The sequence below is a fragment of the Varroa destructor genome, unplaced genomic scaffold, assembly GCF_002443255.2.
Source record: "Varroa destructor unplaced genomic scaffold, Vdes_3.0 BEIS01000001.1, whole genome shotgun sequence".
NCBI classification, from domain to species: domain Eukaryota; kingdom Metazoa; phylum Arthropoda; class Arachnida; order Mesostigmata; family Varroidae; genus Varroa; species Varroa destructor.
In genome coordinates, this window is record NW_019211454.1 from 57,072,237 (window position 1) to 57,094,015 (window position 21,779).

A 21,779-nucleotide genomic window follows, 5' to 3' on the forward strand; every position below is an offset into this window, starting at 1 on the left:
GAACTGGATGAATTCTGGTATAAATTCTGAAAAGATACCCAAGCGGTAAGTAATACATCTACTGGGTCAATTTAAATCAGTAGCCTTTTGCATGAATGATCTATGGCAACGATAGCTAGAGCGAGGCCCTGCTCTTAGTATACAATAATGAGGTACAAGAGGTACTGGTGAACATTTCGACCATACCCCAGTTTTTTTCATTCATGAAGAAATGTACAATTGCCACCGTAAAGACCGCTTACATATATCCCGATTTCACAGTTTACAAAAAACGTACTCGGCTAATCTGGGTGTCAAGCTGAAATCACCCCCATAAGAAAAAAATGCGCGACGTTTTGGGGTCACATAAGAGCCTGAATATTGACTCCGGTTTCCCCCAATGATGAAAAAATTATTTCTCAATAAATATGCAGAAGAACGCTGTTTGTTAAACAGTGGCCGAAAACAAGTTTTCGCCGAAGCTACAACTGCCCACTCCAAAGTTTTGATCGTCGTCGCTCGGCCTTAAGTAGATTCGCCCGGTCATTGATTTCAATGTCATGACAATAACTATGACTGCTGGCGATAGCCATGTTCCCCGTGAACCCGTTACGATTGTATGTGTCGTTCCATTGTCTATCCAGTGCGGCTACTGCTGACCACTGAATTGAGGAGCGTCCACAAAAAAAAATAACGAATCAACCTTCTTTTTCGCTAGGCCTACCACTGATGCTGTCTCAAGAGCCTTCGTAAACGAAGTATCATGCGCGTACGCACAATAAATCGTCACTAAGTGAAAACATCGTGCATATCAACTAGTTTTGGTTCTTGCATCGTCGCTCTAGTTGATTGCTTGGTTGGTAGCAATATACGGTAGGTTGTCTCTGCCCAGAGTAACCGGCGTCTGCTAGGACTATTGTTTCAGCCGTTTGTGCTGGCTCTATTACGATTATTATTGTTGTAGTCAGCGCGTCGTTGTCCAGCACATCGTGCTCGTAACAAACCTCTGCTTTCCCGTCGTCTTTGGCCAAACTGCTACCGCTGCCGCCCCTATACCAGCTTTCCCTTGCAGGGTGGCACCGCGTTTGTCGTGCTGACCCGTACTGAACTGCTGGTCCGCTTGGAGCCTCGTTGACGCGCAGATATGTCCACCAGCAAGTAGGCTAGCGACGAGACACTCTACCGATATCGTCGAGTTGCACAGGCCTGCTTCGTTACGTTTGTTCCCGACTCGACCAGAGCTTAACGCAGACACAAACGTAAGAGTGATGCGATTGGGCAAAACGAAGCACCGCTGGCTAGAGCAAGCGGGCGGTGACCGCATCTGGCGACAGATAACGATACGAACACGCGTACAACCAAACAAATACCCTATATTATGTTCGGGGTGGGAGAGATTCTTGTCGATCGTGATGCGTCGCTGTGTTGGTGCCTATCGACGCATTGCAAGCCAGCAGGTTCATGAGCGACGCCGAAGTAAGCTAGCGTTCACGGCGGTTTAACTGGTGGTTCTCGTCTGGACCGGTTCCAGGATGGCTGCCGACCGTTCGTTAGCGAACTTCGCTTTAGCCAGAAGTTGAAATATGCTACTTGTAAAAGATAGGTGATGTTGGTAATACAAGCAGAGAAATAGACAAGTCTGGTAATGGGTAATACTTGCCCTGCAACCCATCGACTAGAAATAGACATGGCTGAAAAAAAGAATGAACTTAATGCTTTGTTTCGTCCTTAGAGCACGACACGTTCTTACTAATAAACCGGAGAAAAGATGACAGACTACACTAAGCATCTATTGCACGAGTCGTTATTCGTATAGGTACACGTACGATGCCGAAGTGGATATACCCCCCAACGACAAACAACAGAGAACTATTGACATAGTATCCTTATATACACGTATACGCGTAACGTCATCTTTAGAGCCTATTACGGGAGAAAAATATTTTCTAAGATGTAGTAAATTGCGACTGAAATATGTACCAGTTACGTGATTTGTCACATGTTCTAGTTAATTAGACCCCAGGTAAGTAACAAGGCGTCATTCGCTGCGCGGTCGGAATTTTACAGTAGTTAATGTTGAAGCTCGCGCCTCTTTTTCGAGTGACCCATTCTAACATTTTAGCGCTACGCGGACTTCAGGGGGATCCGTGACCTCCGATAGCTGTATTGTCTACGCTAGGGCCCAATAGGAATCAGCTGGGTCGAGGCAAAATGCCCCAGACCAAATGGACAAGTATCAAAAGGTTAGGCGACACCACTGACAACAAAAATGTCTGCTTTATTAACCAAATAAAGGTGGCCAGCTTAGTGGGTCTACTTTATATCTGTCTAACCCTCTCTAGCCCCCAATCATAATCACCATTGTAGATGTGCTTCGAGCCAACGCATAATAGTCGCAATTAGCGCTAGCGACAGGTCCTCAATCGTAAGGATTGCGCCACGTTTACTGGCTGGTCGATATTTATCGATATGTTTAGCTATCTGCTAGTATTGCACATATACCACAATCCATTATCACTCTGCAATTTGTAATAGGAAGCAGATATGTGCACAGAAATGACAAAAAGCTATACAGCTGGCCATTTGAGAGGGACCGCATGCAGTCTGCATCGCTAATCGGGCTATGGTCTTCGAAAAAAAAGCCGCAATGCAGACACATTGTATACTTCATTGTTGTATATATACTGTTCTACACGGCCGTTATCTGCTCTCCGGTACCCAAGATGTTCGTAATATTATTATTACATTGGCTCATTTGTTTCCATACAACTCCGTGCCGGACATCGTCATAGTGACGTACAAGTCGTTACCTATTGTGTGTCCATTTGTTGATCGCGCACTGCGGTGCAACGGCAGGAGTTTTTCAAGTCTCTGGAACACTAGACACACCGTATCAGTCAATTATATAGATTTACATAGTGGTTGGATGCCCGAATGTCCCATATCCCCTTTATATCTGCATATATTGCTACATACTAATGCATACCTTTCTATGCGGATCAAAGCCTTCGTGCTGACATGTCATCTGGTACCAGTAGTACTAGTGTACTGGTAATAAATTGTACTTCTAGTCGTAAACTAATAATTCGCAAAATCCTCATAGTCGTTAGTAGATGCTTTAGCAAAGATATCATCCAGATATTCGAGTGATTCATGTGAGTGATACAGCTGCTACTCTTGCCTCTTGGGCGTCTCTTATGCCCGACCTTGTTTGGACTAACTATATACTGGTAATAGCATAGATAGGGACAAAAATTACAACGACAGTTGACAAAGTAATCAAACCAGTTGTCTTCACTTCAATGTGACCAAGAGCTGATGAAGCATATGATGTAAAATGCCATTAGTGAGGTTACGATGAAGATCTCCAGTAGCCCATCGAACTTGTAGCGGCACTGTTACGCGATCATACTTAACAGACGCTTGAATCCACCGACCATGACCTTCCCCCTGCCTACAGCAAAAACACCGCCAACTCGACAAGCACTGCCATCGCCATTTTTGAACGCCTTTCTGCATTCAGGGGGTGACGCGCATATTCCCCAATCGGCCGTCGTGCCATGCATAATATAACTCTATTGGTCCATAGCAGTGCTACCGCATAGCGTTCAGCAAGCCGACAACAGTATTCGATGTATAGCAGTTCTTCTTCTCTGATAGTTTGGTTCGTTTAGGGCGAACGATTAGGGCAACCCTTGGGAGTAATTGTGTGCCAACAAATTAGCGAAGACCCCTAATACCCTACGCCATTCAGTGAATCCTGGCCAACATCAGACATAGATGCGACTACACAACGAGCAGCCTCATGTGCAACAGCCGCTACGAAAAGCTGCATCAGGATCAGTACATCCGCTCAACGTTGCTAAGATCCAATCAGATTACGTATGATGACGATGATGTCTCGTACGAAGGCAAAGGCAAAGGTCGAGAAAACATTAAAGAATAAACACTGCATATCTGAATTAACTAATTACTCGATCTACAGCTGTGTGCTGTAGAGCGTTCTTCAGCTTTTGAAAACTCTTATACTGCCAATTAACTTTTCTCTATTTTTCGAACTAAGTCTTCTACCATTTTTTGGATTTGTAAAATTCACCCTATCTTTATATGATACGAGTACGTTGTAGTGCTTATATGGGACGTAAAAGGAGAGACTATTCGTTACATTCGATCCTCTATCGTGTGTGTTCCGTTTTAGTATTGAACAAACATTTAAAATAGAACTCACCGAGGAATTATGTCAGACTTGAGAATATAGCAGTGGTCCATTCTTGCGTCTACCTCGGGTTTGAAAATTTACAACTGAATATTTTGCCAAAACTTTGTGTCCTTGTCACTTTTACTGTCGTTCCGCATACTAAGATACTTCAACAACAATCTAAAACGCGACGGACCGCGTTCGTTTGGACGTCGCTTTCGTTATAACTGCGAAACGGCTGGCGTCCGAACGACTCAGAGGCCACTGAAGTAGCTAGCTCTGTATGCTAAAAGCTGCTACTTCTATTAATAATACTGGCCAGCTGCGCAAATAGGGGACACCTGCATAACCAATGAAATACATGCGCGCACCCGCGGAACATCACGGCTTCGTCCAGTTAGTAGTCAGTAGCAAAGTACCTGTAGAAGGTGAAATCGTAAGGTCGGTTACAGATTGCCTTCAACTGTGAACAGCTGAAGGACTGCCTAAAAATAAAAGAAAAAACCAAGGCGCAAGATATTATTTTTTTTATGCCTCAGCTAATTACCATTGTCCTAGCTAGATGAATACGGTGAAATCGCATTTACTTCGCTGGCCAGGTAAATAGATGTCAAACATTTCTCCTATGGACCCTACAGCATAAGTGTGTTTAAAAATGGCTAAAGTATTTTGTATATATGCGATTGCCATTCATTTTAGATAATTTTTATCTGATCATTATTAGTGAGCCGGCATTATCGAAATTGATTGGCTAAAGACACTAGCTGAACTTTCTTTACGTAACAGAAATCTTTGCCCAAGGAGACACAGCTTTTTTGTCGATATAGGTCTACTGCTGACAGCATGTGTTACTTTATGAAGCGGTGGCTTACAAGCTACCTTTTTAGCTATGCTAGTTATTTTCAAATCCTATTACGCAATTTACGTATGATAAGAACCTTTGGGTTTTTCTTGGGGGGGGGGGGGGGGATGACAACAATCTGCATAATAACAATTACAAACAATTTGGGGGATGACCGCTTTTTCGAATACTTATGTTGTTTTCTGTTATCTGCATTGGCGATTGTTGAAGTTATCGATTTCCCTTCGAGGCTATTTAAATGACTCGTTCGGATCTGATCTAAAGGTTCCTCCTCACATTGTCCGGTCGTCTCCGCAGTCACCTTACGGACGCAATGCACGCAATCTGAATGAACGATATCTTACCTTGGAGTCTCTTTCTGCGTTGTTAATTACATGAGGCACACAAAAAGAAACGAAGATAATAGGTCATAATAGTAATAGAAGGTTGCGTGGCAGCAGTACAATATGCTGGAATTGCAGTTATATTTTAATCGACATTTTTTTCGAAATTGGCATCCATATTACACAGTTGCGAAAAACGCCCTACCTTCAGTCAATCGCCTGCTGCCAATTCTCACCTACAAAATTCAAAATATGTCCTAACATTAAGCCTTTTTAGCAAACCTTTTGTCAAGCTCCCACTATTATGGATCGCCATTGAAGCTACAAAGAACGTGTGCGCCATTAACTTTCATTATAGGAATACCGCTACAGCATTATACTATTCCATATTATTCTATGTATGCGAGGTTTTATCGTTCATACAAAAGTTACTCGAGAATGTTTATTCACTTCTATGCATGGTGGGGAACGCGTTAGGCTGAAAGTGACCCCTGTGCTGTTTAGGACTTAATCGTATTTACTTCTTTCTGCTTCCCTAGTTAATTTCTGATGGGGATTTTAATAGTACGATGGTGGTAGGGGTGGCTTACTTTTCTGCACGAATCCTTAATGGCTGCCTCGATTATGTGGATCCTTAGCAAGCGATACGGCTCCGAACTTCGTTCGTTGTTGCCCTGCCATTTGGTTCGTTCCGACGTTTAACTCCACCCAGCAGCAGTTAGGTATTACAGCATTGCGAGTAAGGCTACCTGGTGAGCTGCTCATCTGAAAACTGAGCGCCCAGAAGCTGAGGCACCTTGAAATGTCTCTCGATCAAAAACAGCATTACTGATAATCGCAAGCAAAAAGAGACGACCTGACCGCGTTTTCTTTTCAATCTTTTTTTTTTTTTGTAATCAGGCTTGTATGTTAAAGCTGACATTTGCCAACCATGACACTGAACTTTGTAGCCTTTTCTCCTCCGTAGGGAAATAATGCATTTAAGGGTTCATTCTTAAAACATCTCACAGCGCTGCCTTCATCAAGCATGTTATAGGAAATCATACTTATCGCATCGTTGTGATGTCATCTATTAAAGACACTACAAAATAATATCGAATAACACGAAGTCGCTTGCGCTCCTATGCCCCATTCATACGTAAATGTAGATACTGTCTATTTTCATTCTACCCGTACATTTTACAATTGACGTTCCACTCAAGTGAAGCCATTGGCTTTACTTCGGGGTGGGGAGTGGCCTTCCGTCAATTTTTTTTTAGTGTTGTAATCGTACTTATTTTATAAGCATAGTTTGGTTTCTTGTGGCCTGTTGTTAACACATATAAGCAAATCGTTAGCTGGCATTGTTTATGAGCGGTATCTGATTGCCTTCGCACCTCATTCGACAACATTTTCGGCAAACGCTTTCGCACTGGTTCGTTTTGCTATGGCCTAAGAATTTCATCTTATCTACAAGCCAACAAGTGTCTCTAACAGTTTTCTTCAATCATTTGAACGTTGAAAGACCAGTAACATATTTACTTTATGTATGTATTTCTATCCAAATGTCTATCGGTACAACATCTCCTCCAACAAAGCACTCCATTCCAGTACTGATATGAATGCTACTGCATCTATAGGGCTTTGAAGATTCAAACTTATTTCCATTCTGTTGTTCCTTCACCCTCTGAAGTGCTCTTTTCGTCGAAATGCTATTGTCGCATTACCTATCACGATAGCAGTGGCGCTGCTTCTGGTAGTATTTGAATTTTCCTGTCTGAATGGCGATTCTGGAATCCTTTTCCCCCGTATTGCCCCCCTCTCATTCAGATTCTCAATGTTCTCTGTCCATCGGCGCGGTGCGCTTCATCTCCGTACGTTGCTTCCATTGCTGCCCATTTTAACGGCGGCTTATGCGAAATATTCTGAAACTGTATTTTGTAAATTCTTTCTCATCGTCATTGACACACGCACGATAACTCACTCACACAAGTTTGCTCAGACGCTGGCTTTTCTAGGCGCACAACAGGCAACTCTCGTGTACTCTCCTTATTCGTTTGGACTCATCTTCTTTTTCTTTGACGGCATAGTCCCTTGATGGTGTTTATACTGCACCTCTCACCGATGCAGTAGCTATTCGTGTTTGTTGTAGTAGTGAGCCGGCGAAGCTGGAAGGGTATCAACGGTACGAGGTTGACGGAGGGAACGGGGGTTACTAGTCGTCGTAGTAATAATCAATGTAGTAGTAATAGCAGCACATAGTATGCCTTCAGCGGCTGACGTTGTCTCTGGCTGCCAGCAGCGATGCTTTTCGCCTTGACAGCATCAGCAGCGTCAACTGCGGCAGGAGCAGCGGCGCAAGAGCACTCGTTTGACGCCGATGGCGATGATGTGATGGGACGTCAATGACCACAATGTGTGTCTGCGTCTTGCTAAGCTATGCGATAGCATCCCGTGCTGGTGTCGAAGCTGCGTAAATCTGCGACTATCTCTGCCTTGAACGGCGCTGTTCCGCAAGGCTTTCCTGCTTTCGCCGTTTCGTTGTTGTTGATAACGTTCTTACAACAACAACAACAGCAACAGCAACAATTACGATAGCAACCCCCTCACGCAGTAACTCGCATACAGCTTTTTCGAGGAGCTCTTCATGATGAAATCGAAAAAGGGAAACAGCGAACGGGACGACGAATTGGGGAATTCATGCCGCGAGACTCTGCGACGGGTTCGTTTTCTTCTGGTTCTTCATTCGAAAACATTAGCGCGCTGAACCGCTGTCAGCCCATGTACGATCGCGCACTTATTATGACTACACAAGAGACAGACAACGGCAGCAGCAAGAGGAAAACCAGCAACGACAACGACGATAAAACTAAAGAGAAGGAAGGAACCAAACGGATTTGGTGGCTCAACACCGAATAACATTACCAACATTTCACTAAAGTGGGAATGACCCTATGGGGCTGGAGGAGACGGAGAAGATTGCAGGCACACACGCACTAACCCCCCAGACACACGCAACATCAGGAACAGCATCACTGAGTAGAACTTCATAGCGCGGTTCGCTATGGCCGTTGTTTTTGCTGCTGCTGCTTCTGACGAAAAAAAAAAAGTTAATGATAGTGCTGGCCATAATGAGTGAAATGGCGGAACAAGTTGTGTTGTCATTGAGACCAGCGTTGTCGATGTGCTTCAGAAGCCTGGTAATAAATTGCTCACGACCTGCCATTAGCATTAGACGATTTACAATTACTACCTAGTTTACTTCGGTCATCCTCCATTAATTAAATAAAATTGACGTTAACGCGGGCCGCAATCCTGTTACCTTATTTTTCATCTCTTACAAGATGTTCAATCCGTAGGCTATCGTGTGCCTGATGGTAATTACGAACCTTAATTGACTCTGAGGCCCTTTGTAAACAACACCGCAGTATCAATCTACCCATGTATATGGGCAACGAAATATGATATGCGCTTACCAATTGTCATGCCATATTCTCTACGCCAAATAGAGCTCAAATTGAGATGGGCTGTTACGAGATACGTCGTAGGTGTTTGCAAGACATATGATTTCGCATGTCAGTAGGCCCACAGGCGACATCCTGTATTTTCTGCTTTTGGAAGATATTCCACAGGCCTATTCTGTTTCGTGTCGGATGCGCTTAACTGTGCGGTACCTGAAGAGACCTATGACAAACTGCTCCTTTATATTTTCAAGAAGTATCCTGATTCTAATCCTTAATTGAGTCGAAAGTAAGCGGAATTTCTCACAGCAGAGTCCGTGATGGAAATCGAACGATTGTCTAAAGCAACAAACACGATTGGGATTTTCCTTCTTTAGACCGACTGTACAATGCGTTCAAACAGCCTGACGAAATTCTCGCTGCTACAACAAGATAAGAATAACTGCTATTTGTTGCAGTCGTTGCCCATGAGATAGATTTCTGCATAAAGAGAAGAATAACTGCGTTTCGACATAGATTAAACATCCTCTACTTTTTTTTTGGAACTATTTCGGTCAGTGTCTTTATAAAGTTTCAGGATAAAGTTATGAGCATAAGGTTGGATGGTACACACAACGAATGTCGGAACAAAATAGGACCCTACGAATAATAATAGATAGGCTACGTTAATAGAAATGAAACAGTATGAAGACTGTGTTAGGGAGTAAGGGCCGTAAACACGATCGAGCCGTAGGTACGCGGACCGAACGGCATAGATTGAGGCTAAACAAATTCGAAGATAAGCTTGCTCGAGTGATTATTTAGGTATACACATGATATGAGCGCCTGGGTCTCATTATGTGCGATGCTGGTTTTAGGCGGTACAACGTTTCTTCTTGGACTCGGTGACATATCTACTATCATTCTATATTTGTTTTAGTCATTTGCTATCGAATACAATAAAATACAAATAATTTGCTACTTGGTCACGTCCCAAATAGCGTGTCTAACTAACGATAGTAAACAAACCTTCATAAAATACGTTTCAACAACTATTCACGTTATCGTTTAAATAATATTGCTACCAAAGCTAATGAATTTGAAAGTGTTGCAAGACTAAGGCCAGATCTCAGATCATAGATTGTTATTTTAAATAAGTAGACTAACAGGACCTGCACCAGTGTCGATATTGGCAGATCTGCTCGTTCGTTAAGCCTGTCTGCTAACTATGCTTGCTTAGATATCGATCAAGCGAGACGAGACACGACGCTGCCCGTATCGTTTGTCACGCCCAATGCAGTTTGCTATTGCGGTGACGAGGTCATGATGAGGTGATGGGGAAATTACAGACCGTACCGGTTCGCGGCTCCTGACATCTTCAACAGGGAGAGTAGAAAAAATGTTGAAATCGTCAAATGCCGAAACACCGAGGCTCTGATCCAATGGGCAAAGTTAACAGCGAAAAATTTGATGTCGCTCGTATCTTTATGTTATAAAATAAATTCAGAACCAGATAACGATCACAAAAGTAATAAGAGCTTTACTGTCAGTCTATAATATATGTATAATGGTTCAGATCGGATGAAACTGCGTTTAGTTTTTGTATATGATATATTATGTATAATGGCAGCAAGATGAAGATGCGCCGGAGACGAGCCTAGAGTAGGTAATGCGATGGCAATATGATACGATGACTCTTAGGAAGGATAATGTAAAGCAAAAACGTGTCTCTGCTTGGCATAACTGTATTTCGCACTAAAAGGAAGACGCCGTGCTTTCGTATCACTCTATGCACTTCCGGACCGCCGGTGGTTCCGCTATAACATGTATCCATTTGAGAGTACGGAATTTGTGCCTAATGAACAGATACGACATTGATTGCTTATTACATTGTAGTTTTAAGAACCGTACGCAGTTATCTAAAGAAAGAAAAATACCTATTTAGGCGGCCCATCTGTTCCTGATAGAAACGCTCGCTATCATTTCATTAGTATTCTTTAACCTCTGCGTCAAAGACCGTGCACAGTATTACGGTTGTATAATTGGTTTAGCTGAGCCGGTCTTTGTGGACGATTTTAGACACCCAACGTCAAATGGTATGTGAGTCAATTAAATAGCAAACCTTCGTAATTGAGTCACAATCTACCGAAATTACCTCTCATTTTAGCCATAGCAGGCTTTAGCTCTATACGAAGCATTCTATATCCGCACGCAGTGTTGGCAGCATCACAATTTATCCATCTTGAACCTACAATTTTCAGTGATATTACATTAATCGCCATATTGACTCTATTGGCGTTGTTCTTGTAGGTCATTTAGGGAGTTTAGCTGGTTGTTCAGAAGACCGGCTCTTTTTCGCCTTTGAAAATTTCTTACATGGAGCAACCGTACAACACTTCTCCTTTTGCCTTAATAATAATACGTTCAACTATGTAGCTCATTATCTTACTATGGACTTCACATCGTTCGAGAATTGTTATTTGGTTCGTTATCGGATTTAATATAAAATGATCGGCTGGTCAGAGAAACAGTCGACGATACGATTCGTCGTAAGCATTCATTTTGGAATTATGCTCCATGGGGTTCTCGTTGTCCTTATGGTGCTTTTTTCTCGTCTGTCTCCAGACAGGTGAGTTGGCACCGCAAGAATTGCTAAAGCCTGGCGATATCAGCGGCTGGTAGTGCTATTGTTTTATACCTACCTTTCCTAGGTTATTGTGTAGAATTCATCATTCATCAGCGGTCTGTTCGACTCATGCAGCTGTAATTTCTAGGAGAGGTCAGAAGTGACTGCTTACGGAATAGCACATACTGATTTTCGTCAGGTGGGTTCATCGCGCATTGCTCGTACATGCCTAGCAAATTGGTCTCAATCTTAGCGACAGCCAGCTCTTGTAGCCGTTATCCAAATCTGTGAATTATCACAGACGCCACAGCTATGGTGTATGACATGTTTGTACCGTAAGGAAGGGACTTGCGTGACCCGTTCTTCCAAAACGTTGATTATGTAACTATCCTAATTACACTCATCTCAGTGTGGCACTGATTTATGTTGTTGCTTGTCGACAACAATGGTTGGCCTACTCCCCAAAAATTGACGCTAGAAAATCAATCGGGAAATGGTGATCACGGAACTCGCCTATACGACTATAGTACTGTCTCACAGAAAAAGAAATCATAAACGCACGAATAATGTTCAAGCAATCATCAAGGGGTTCTGAATATAAGTTGCAGGTGTTGCTCGGCGGAAGCAATCTAATTATTTAGCCCTGAATGATACTGTCTGTACGTGTTGTGGTGGCAAATTTCTTTAAATTACGAGGTCAGATCTCTTGCAAGTTACCGTGACCGCGCAGAAACGCACCACTGATTGCTATTAGTTTCACGAGTGAGTTCGTAATTTTCTGGCAAGACGCATCTACTTTTCTGTTTACTGGTAGCACCTTCATAGCGATATAGAGAGAGTATGATTATTGTTATGCATTATTTTACGTTGATGAGCAAATTTCCGCTAATTTTCTTTTAATATGAGTCACAGAATTGTAAATATACAAACGAACATTGAGTGGTAGTTCCTGGTCGTTCTGGAAGATGCAAAGCATGTTTCATTTGGCCTTAAGATGTGTCTATATATATTATATATATATATATATATATAGGTGACGTGGATCAAAGTTTATGCATAGACTTCATCTACCAATTCCAAGTTGTGTGACTTATTGAGTTGAGGGTAATGCTATTTCACTACCACCTTCCAGCACATGAAAGTGCATGCGCGTCCATTGAAGAACACTGAATAAACAGGCGTCTACCGTTGTCACTTTTAGAAACGTAGGAAACTCTGTTTACAATGATATGGCAAGATATTTTCGTATTATACTGCATCGAATTCAACATCGTCGTAGATAAATAGTTGCTGTTCTGCTCCTTCTCATTGCGACACGACGTCACAGAATCAAAGTATTCTCGTTCATTTTAACAGAACATCGTTTCAATATCCGTTTCGTTGCTAGATATCAGTTCGCTAGGGGTTGCTATTACAGATACTTGTTTATTGTATTATGTGAGTGAATGTGCTCCTGTCCTGCTATACGTTCACCGTTAAAAGCGCATCAGTACTCATATAATAGTAAATGCTTTGTTGATTGTAGCAGAAGGTTAGCGAATACCTCTAAATGAACTATTTCGTAGTCAGACGTCGTAAGCCTGTATTATGCAGCTATTCAATTTATTCGCTATCGTCAGCAATGATTAAAACCAATTCCTGTAAACGGGTCGACGAGCACTTTCTTATACAAGAACTTACATGTAGCGCGTTTTTTGACAGGCTGTCACGTGTGCAGATAAAGAATATAGTGGGTGGTACACATTCATGTAATCTTAGGCCGGCGATTGACCCAAAGGCGGCAAAACACACACTACAATGCTATTCAAAAGGGCCCTACATACCCATAAATAATCTATTCAGTGCGTCTGTCTGTGTGTGTGTGTCGCTGTGTATTTAAGAGCGACAGAACTAAGCGGGCAGCAGATATCCCTGAACTTAAAATACGAGCCCTACATTAAATTTTGTTCGGCTTTCTTTTTTAAATAACAACCTAATTTCGTATCTGGCGCATTACAGAGGTTAACGTTTACCTTTTTTGCTGGTATGCTTTCTTAGAAGTAATATAGATAGTGTAAAATAAGCTAATGAGTCACCGATCCAACTATAGATGTACGCAGGAAATTACTAGGACATGACAAAAGTAACATACGTAGAAAAGCATAGATGAAGATGACCTTCATTTATTTGAATAGTAATAGTTCTGTTAGACCCCTGCAGCTAGGATATAAACATGATAATAGGAAATCAAAAATGCACGCCTTTGGAAAAACGTAACCTTTTAAAAAAATGGTAATTTTTTTCCTTCAATTAAAATAGTTAAATTAAAGTAGAACATCTAACAAAGAAGATATTTAAAAAAACCTTACCGAAAAACCAGCTGATTACCTAAGTTATACAGTTTCGTGGTTTGATAATTTGATTATTGGTGGAACTTAGAAGTTAATCAAAAAAGAAGGTGATAAAATTGTCTTTTGTTGATTACAATGAACCGTTCCCGATCTTGAACTGGTAGCGCCCCCTAGCGCTATATTTCTGTAATGTAATCGCACAGCTGCCAAGACATTCATGTTTATTTCGCTTGGTGGCGCCACCATCCACTCCCGCGCAATCTGGAAAAGCTTATATACAGAAGAAAGTTCAGAATGGCTAAAAGAGCTATTTCTCATTTAAAAACAAAAAAGATAAATAAACCATTTAATGCTGGCAAATGATTGTCAGATCCATAAAATTAATTTGTATATACATTTTTCTAATTATATTAGATTATCTAATTTAAGTGTGAGAATCTTCGCCCGAAGAAATCGTTTGGTAATTTTTAGAGAGAATTCCATTCAAATAGTACTTACTGAAAATGATGATAATTATAATTATAGCATTAATATTAATTAAATAAGTGAGCAGTATTGTTTATGTGGGCCTCATTGAGAAGCATTATCCGATAAACCCTTTCTGTCCTAAAGGACTACGTGCACAGTAGTACATTTCCGATTGATTTGTAACTAAGTGGAACAATAATTCATTAAAGTCATTACGGTAATTTCCTTTGGTCAAATTAAAGACACTCGTTCGGATGTATAACGCTAATAATAGGATCCTAGCCAAGTCGACTAGAATCTATTATTTTATACATCTGTGTATTGGAAGATACGTTGTTTTTACTGTTATTAGATTGCCAATATTATTCTAATCTGTTTACCCATTATGATCGAATATGTCAATACGGATGAACACAAGTGATGCGCACACGAGCATTGTGTTTATATATGTATTTCCAACAACTAGAAGTAACAGTGTACCGGAGCTGCGTGTAGACGCATTATATCTAACAGAAAATAACTGTTCTTGGTAAAATTAATGACGTCTAGTGGGTGAGTGTTCGTAAATGTCGGAGCTGTTGCACCCTTAAAACGGCACGCCCTCCCGAGTTACTGAGGCTAAAACTATCCTCACAACGAATAGCGCTAATAGGCGCGTGCTCGAAAATTACAGTAACCCATAGCGACTCATTGCTAATCATCGTCGATATATGATAGTCTTTAGTCTGCTAGATGTGAGCGGGTTTTTACCTTTACACTGTCACACAGGGCCATACTGCCCGATCCCCATATATACGCGACTGTTGTTACTTTCAAATCCTTTTTTGAGAAATGGTAGACCAACAATAAGTGTCTTTAAGTGAGAACTTAAATGGTTATTGGTAGCAAGCATTTATAGAGAGTTATCCTATCACCTCATTTCGAGAGCCGAATAACCTACAGACAGTCCATAGACGCCCGTACACGCAGGCACACAACCACATGCAATACGTAACTTGAAAGGTTTTTTTTATTTGAAAATTAGTAACAATTCTAGACGTGGTATTTTTCTGTTATATTATGCCCGCCTCACAGCAACTATAACCTATGATAAAATTCACATAACTCTTACAGTTGTTTTACAGATATTGCATAATTGATATCAAACCTGTAGCAAAATAAGGTAGGTTCAATATATTCATGTTGAGGTTTTGTTGACTGGCGGCATAATTAAGGGCTTTCGATAGGCGCTTGATGCAATATCCAAGTACAATACCTCATCTATTACAGAATCAGCATTTGTATAAGTAGGATGGTTAAATATTAGAAACCTCCTCGGTCTTACAATATTTTCACAACTGAGTGCAAAAAAAAACCTCTCAACTCAATTTGGCAATCGAAATGAAATGCTTGTGTCCTCGACGAGTGGAGACTTTGTATGTAAATTAACCAATCCATATACCATATGGATCTCCAAATTGTATCCCTCATCAGCATACTAGGTCCATATATTGGTGGGCGTCAAATAGTAGTTCTCGAGTACTTGTCGCAATGACTGATCTATAGATACGTTTAGTTCCAAGAATAACAGCACGCAAAAATAAGTCGGATTTGATCACTTGTCGCTTAGCGGTACTTTTTCACTGAAACCCACGAACTCAGCTTGAATACAATATATATAGCCCGAAATTCTCGATACGGTAAAGTTAGTGGGACTAAACTTGATGGGGCCGGTCCATGGAAAGCCGACAGCGAGTTCCGTTTACAGCATTCTATGCGTTCAAAATGCAATACAATTGTTATCATATTTGGGTTGTTCAACTTGTGGCATCTAAAGGGTCTACAATGACTTTGTTGATACTTATTTTGATGGAAATTACGATTAATTATCGAATTACCATCTGCTACGATTTTGGGTACCCACGTAATTTTCCGCCTGGTGTAAAATAACGTGCCGTGAAGCATGTCCTTTACTGTTGCAAGACGTTTTCGTGTTGGTAAAGGAGCTGTTAGGTTATGCTATCTACTCAAAGCGCACGCTACAATAAATCACCGTGGGCTGGGAACGGCGGTGGCTCGCTACAAGAGATTGTCTATAAAGAGCTAAGCTTCGGGCAAACAGTTTTTACCATTTTATTGCTATTTTTTATTTAGCTTATGTGCAATTATTGTTAATTAGTACCGCCTCCTTTTACACTCGTTTTTCGTGGCTGCAATGGTCAAGCCTACAAGCCTGTTTTGAGGTAATCCGTATTTGGAGGTCCTAGATGTATCGAAAACAGGTGTACATCCGTCGCTTGGCTAAAACCTCTTCGATAGGTGTAGCATACACTTATCGAGTTACCGAACCCCTCTCCTGTTGACGACTGCTAGTTTTGGTTTGTTCCACGAGATGTGAAATCGCTAACTGTAGTAACACGCTAAAACCTCCGTGTCATTGGTGAAATGGGGCCATCTTTATCGATTCATATGCAATCACTTGTTACCGTTACTGCGATTTCATACCACTTACTTGGGTGGTTATTAGCAAAAGTATGTTGTGCATGCTGGATCAAACACGTTAGTTGATTCAGCTGGCGTATTCAAATTTTCAATCGTCCATCGCTAGCGATCAGACTGAAATCGTTTATTTGCAAAGCGTCTACCCAAATCCTGTCCACTGCTCTCTGACGCGTGAGGCTTAACCGACCACTGCCTGTTCCCTTTGTTTCTCGTGCACGTGCTATCAACCATTTCCTTTTTAGGCGTGTTCAGTTTGCGCAGGCCCTCATTACATCTCGTATATTTCCCGTTCGATTTGTTTAACCAACAATTTCAAACAGCTTCTGCTGCGTTAGAAGTCGTTAGTGGGTTAGGCTCGAACGTCGGCACCGTTGAATCCTATGCTGAACGTAAGGACGGGGTACAACGTACAAAAAGGACAAATGAAATCAACTCTGCGCATCGATTATTCGTGACTGACAATACTTTTTCCTCATCCTCGTCGCTTTCGCGATTTATATCTGGTAGACGATCATCACCTGTAGGCTATGTCGCTGGGTCGATGTGCACCTATAGCGCCTTGTAGATCTTGCAGTTTGTTTAGCTAGGAGACTTGTACCCGAACTCAGTTCAGTGACCACCGCTGGTTCTAGAGCCGTGCAAGCGTTCCAGAGACGCAACTGACAATATCTTCTTGCTCATCATCTAGATGAAGATCTAAAGTAAAAGAACTGTAACGGGTGAGGGAAGATGGACGCACGAAGCTGAAACGTGTGGCAAACAGTTTTTTTTGCAGTTCTGTATCTATCCATCCACGCATGGGCCCAGTACGGTTTAAAACAGAACGACGGCGGCATCCAACAGCCAGCGAACTCTTGTAGTCCTCGCTCACTTTTCAAAAAAGTCCAACGACGACAACAACAGGAACACCAGCAGCAGTGGCAGGAGCAAAAACATCACCAACAGCTTCGTGTTCTACTCGGTATTAGCTTTGGGCGCCTGTCAGCGTCCGCTTATTCGGTTCATTCTTGCGACAGCGCAGCGTGTAGCGGGACCTCCTGCAACGGCTCTGCTGCGGCGGCTGATGTTCCGAGAACTGCATTTATTTGACGCCACCGACGTCGCAGGCAGTCAGCAATATTTGACGGTCGTAGCTGAAGCAGCAACAGCAGCAGTGCCAGCTCTATAGCGCTACAAGGGTCGCGACGAGCGATGCAAGACCTGTTCTTCCAGTCAGCGAATCAGCCTCTCCTCACGTTGTTGTTGTGCTTCGTATCTTAGCTAGTGTGTACCGTCCGAAGTTGGCGGTCATAGTAAAAACGATTGCCGTGTCGACAGCCAACACGCATGTAACCAACTGGATAAACTGCAGCGATAGCATTGGCAACGGGAGAGTCAGTAGCGCCATCTGGTGGTAGAGAACTGCTAGAAAAATGAAGCAGCCGTTCGTGGCTCACGCTGGGTGACAGACAAGTAACAACCGGCCCCGGTAGTACTGCCCCCTTCAGCCCAAGTGGGTTGTAGACGATTTCGGCGCAGTAACCACGATCGCAGTTTTGCTATTCATGCTACGACAAATATGGATAGGCACTAAAGGGTCCAAAGTAGAAAAAAAGGCTCTCAAACTTCAACGCTACTGTTTCTGCTCTCAATTACTTAGTTGTCAGTAGACAGAACGCGCGAAACCTACCGCGAAAAAGGACGCCAGACGGCATTGCGTTTTGGACCTCGACACCCAACAATCGTGAAGTTCCACTATTTATCGTTGTTGTTCGGCAAACCGCGGTTGTGTGTGTGCGTTTGTGCGAACGTGCTTCGCCGTGAAAACCGAGATAGATATCTTTGATGTGGCAGACCGCAGAAAAATGGCTAGAGGCGTGCGATTTACTATTGGGAAAGGCCGTGGTGGTAGTTGTCGTGTAATTCATTTGTGAAATATACCTATCTATCATGTTCAGTATAAGCAACGAAGTAAGCCGTGTATGAGAAACTTGTACGGGCACAAACAGCGAGGAAGTCGTGCTGTTAACGAGACAGGCAGTAATAGCTACGATTGATGCGGGACGTAAAACGCCAGAGATATCAAAAGTACATATATATGGTAATGGAGACAATGCGAAAGTGATGACATTATAAATATGAACGATTAGGCGACAGTGCTATCGCTTCCACGGTCATTTATTGACTAGTTGCATAGGGCAATCGTAGCTCTGTAATGCAGCGCGCGTTTAGGTCTTATCATTTCGTAGAGCGTACACATTCGAATTAAAACATACGTCCGATCACGCTGCTGGAAGAGGGCCTCACGTCACAGGCCGCACCATTGACAAATGATGCAGCCAAATGGAATAGCGTGTGAAATGGTAATCAAACTAGAGGATATTGTTGCATTCGCCATATATCCCTAAGGAAAACATTCTTGTGCGGTAGTCCTACTAAATTTTTCTAACTACGAACCCGCTAGGAATATTATGTAAAAGCATCGTCATTTTCAACATCGAAACTACCATCCTTACAACCCTTATCAATAATATAGAATAGGTTTTATTTTTTCTATTATAATGGTATTCTTAATTAATTAGCGATTCTACGTAATGCTGAGATCCCGCGTAACCTGCATTCGCCGTCAGCCACGATACAGCGACCGGCAATGCGTATGAACCGAATTTTCGAAATCAATTAATTCGTGGATACCATCATCCAGTCCGACACAAGGACTCCTGCCAAGTTTTTCGGACACGACGCCGTCCTACCGAGGGGGTTATCGAAAGCTGCAAACGAATCGTAAAAACGCGTTTTTAAATACAAATAGAAAACGACGGCGGCGACGACAATAACGGCGTAGGCGAGCATGACGTTGTTCGTGTCCACGGTGCTACTGTCAATGCCACCGTGATAATAATGATCGTTTCACCTTTTCTTCGGATCCCTATAGGCGCCTGCCTGCCTAGTGGACGGTTTTGTTGACTTGCGGCGTGGGATCATATGGATGTGTAGGTGGTTTGTGTAGAAGCTTTTATCGGTTGGCCGGCGACGTCGATCTGGTCTCGGCGTGATCAGCACCGCTTAGCGGGCACCGACGTCAAGATCGCGTTCAACTGCCTTCCTATCACCCGCTGGGTTGCTCCCAGGATTCGCGCCCTTAATACTACCACTGAACTGATTTACTGAAACATTAACTAAGCCAGCTCCGATACTATAGCCTGGCGTGGGACGCCGAAAAATTTAAGCAGTTACTGTCAGCCCGGAAAGCTGCGATCTAAATGCAAGCGGCGACGGCGGACGGCTAAGGAATATTGCTGTAGAGCACGGCTGAGAAAGCCGATAGCTGCTATATTTGGTAGTGTTATTATATTATAGCTGAGTGACTGGTAGTCAGCTCGTAGATGGTGAGCGGGTGTTATAATAGTGGTCTTGCGATAATACAAAGCCTTGTGCCTCCACCAGCAAGAGATGCAGCGGCAATTGAAACTGCTGCAGATTGAAACGCCGGAGCATCCACTGGCACTACCAACCCACTGCCGCCCACGCAAAAAATCCGCTTGTTAGTTCGCTGACTGTGACTTTTGTCTTCGAGATTATCGATGTCAGCTCTGTCACAAAAGCACAACACAGCCAATTGAACTAAGCACTTCTTCGACAAGGCGAATGGCTCAATGTGAGAACGCCGCTGTCCGTGTTGACACGACACGGTGAAGTGCGAGGAAACTCAGCAGTTGCCGGTTCGACCACCGACGGCAAAATCTCAACGTGCAAGTCACCGACGCAAACGTTACCGTTAACGTTATTTGCTCCATTGGTCGAGTCTGCTGTTCAGGTCGTTGTACATCGTCGCGTGGTCTGCGCGCATGTCACCGACCGTTCTATCCTCCTTCAGTCAGACGAACGTGCCATTCTCTGCCAGATGACAAAGGACCTATCTATATGCGGCCAGCACTCTCACCCACGCCGCAACGAACGGAAATGCAACACAGACACAACTAGCGTCTATGAGCGACAATACGAACGAAGAACTGTTTGTGTTCGTACTATCGCTATGGGCTCCGGACGTGCGACAGAAATAGTAGTGGCACCTATCGAAACACGTACTCAGTCTGTTTTGGAGCTTTGATGAGGATCATGTCACCTAGCCGACAGGAACGTTTGTATCACCTATAGGATGTGGTGCAAGTAGCCTAATAAGTGAAAACCACCAAAAAGGTCGGAACTATCTCTGGATTAAAGCCTGTGCCTCACTGTCGTGCGAGCTACAAGATAACTACCACATCGGTGCAAAATGGTGACTGTCGTGCGAGGTGATGGTAATGAAAATGGTATCGACGCAACTGATGGAGTTGATATTGAGGCGCTGATCGTTCAGATAACTTCAGAAGAGGAAGAGGAGAGGCGGGCTCAGGAGTTCGCCAGAAGACCACTCCAAGAGCCTTGGCAAAGACGAATTGCAGCTAAAATGAACGCCGTCTGCAGTCCCATCAGTTATCCTTATCCTAGCATAGTGAGTGAAACAAAGTGCATGCGTAGGTACTAGTGTTATATGTATGTAAAAATTCAACTGCATTCGCGCGGCACTTATCAATCAACTACAAAATGCCTTTTGACGATGAGTTGTATTGTTGCCACTACTAATTAATTAATGTAATTACGTGCCACTTGCTATAAATGAGCTGGAAAACGCATGCAATCAAGTATGAACTGGCATGCGTCCCCTGAACGGCGCACGACGCCCGCGGTCCGTGGGAGCGACAAAACACTCGGACGCGAGTAATGTTGACAACGGCTAAAAATCTAGACCGGTGTCGTCTCTATGAACCTTTCTGTTGCCTAAAATTACGTTAGCCTTTCTACAGTAGTTTATTTGCTCACAGTTATTTCTGACGTTTACTAGGTAGAAATTTTGACGATCTGCTATGGGCTTTTCTGCGCTAGAGGTACATGATAAAAGATACAAGTTAATCATAGCGCAGCCTACCGGAAGATTTTCGCAAAAAAATCCTGTTCAACACATTCAGACGCAGTTGCGTAATAGCTCCATAGACGCTGCGGTTTTAAAGAAAATGTTTTTTTCTGATATAGCATATTTTATCCGGTTTGTGTTTAAGTGAAGGTGCGATTTT

The 21,779-nt window shown here is 42.8% G+C and overlaps 1 protein-coding gene across 8 annotated transcripts in view; it reads left to right on the forward strand.

The window, feature by feature from the left end:
* Nucleotides 1–21,779, forward strand: part of LOC111246381 (death-associated protein kinase dapk-1-like) — a 62,484-nt gene that overhangs the window by 21,381 nt on the left and 19,324 nt on the right. The window contains exon 1 of one of the 8 annotated variants that reach the window (XR_002671654.2): nt 18,160–21,160. The exons of 6 other annotated variants lie outside the window; for them this stretch is intronic. Coding sequence is in view for 1 of the 2 variants with exons in the window: in XM_022795877.2 (XP_022651612.1) it covers nt 20,942–21,160 (219 nt within the window). In the remaining variant the exon portion in view is untranslated. Of the gene's footprint in view, nt 1–18,159; nt 21,161–21,779 lie in introns of those variants that run through there. One more of the 8 variants, XM_022795877.2, reaches the window with a different exon arrangement.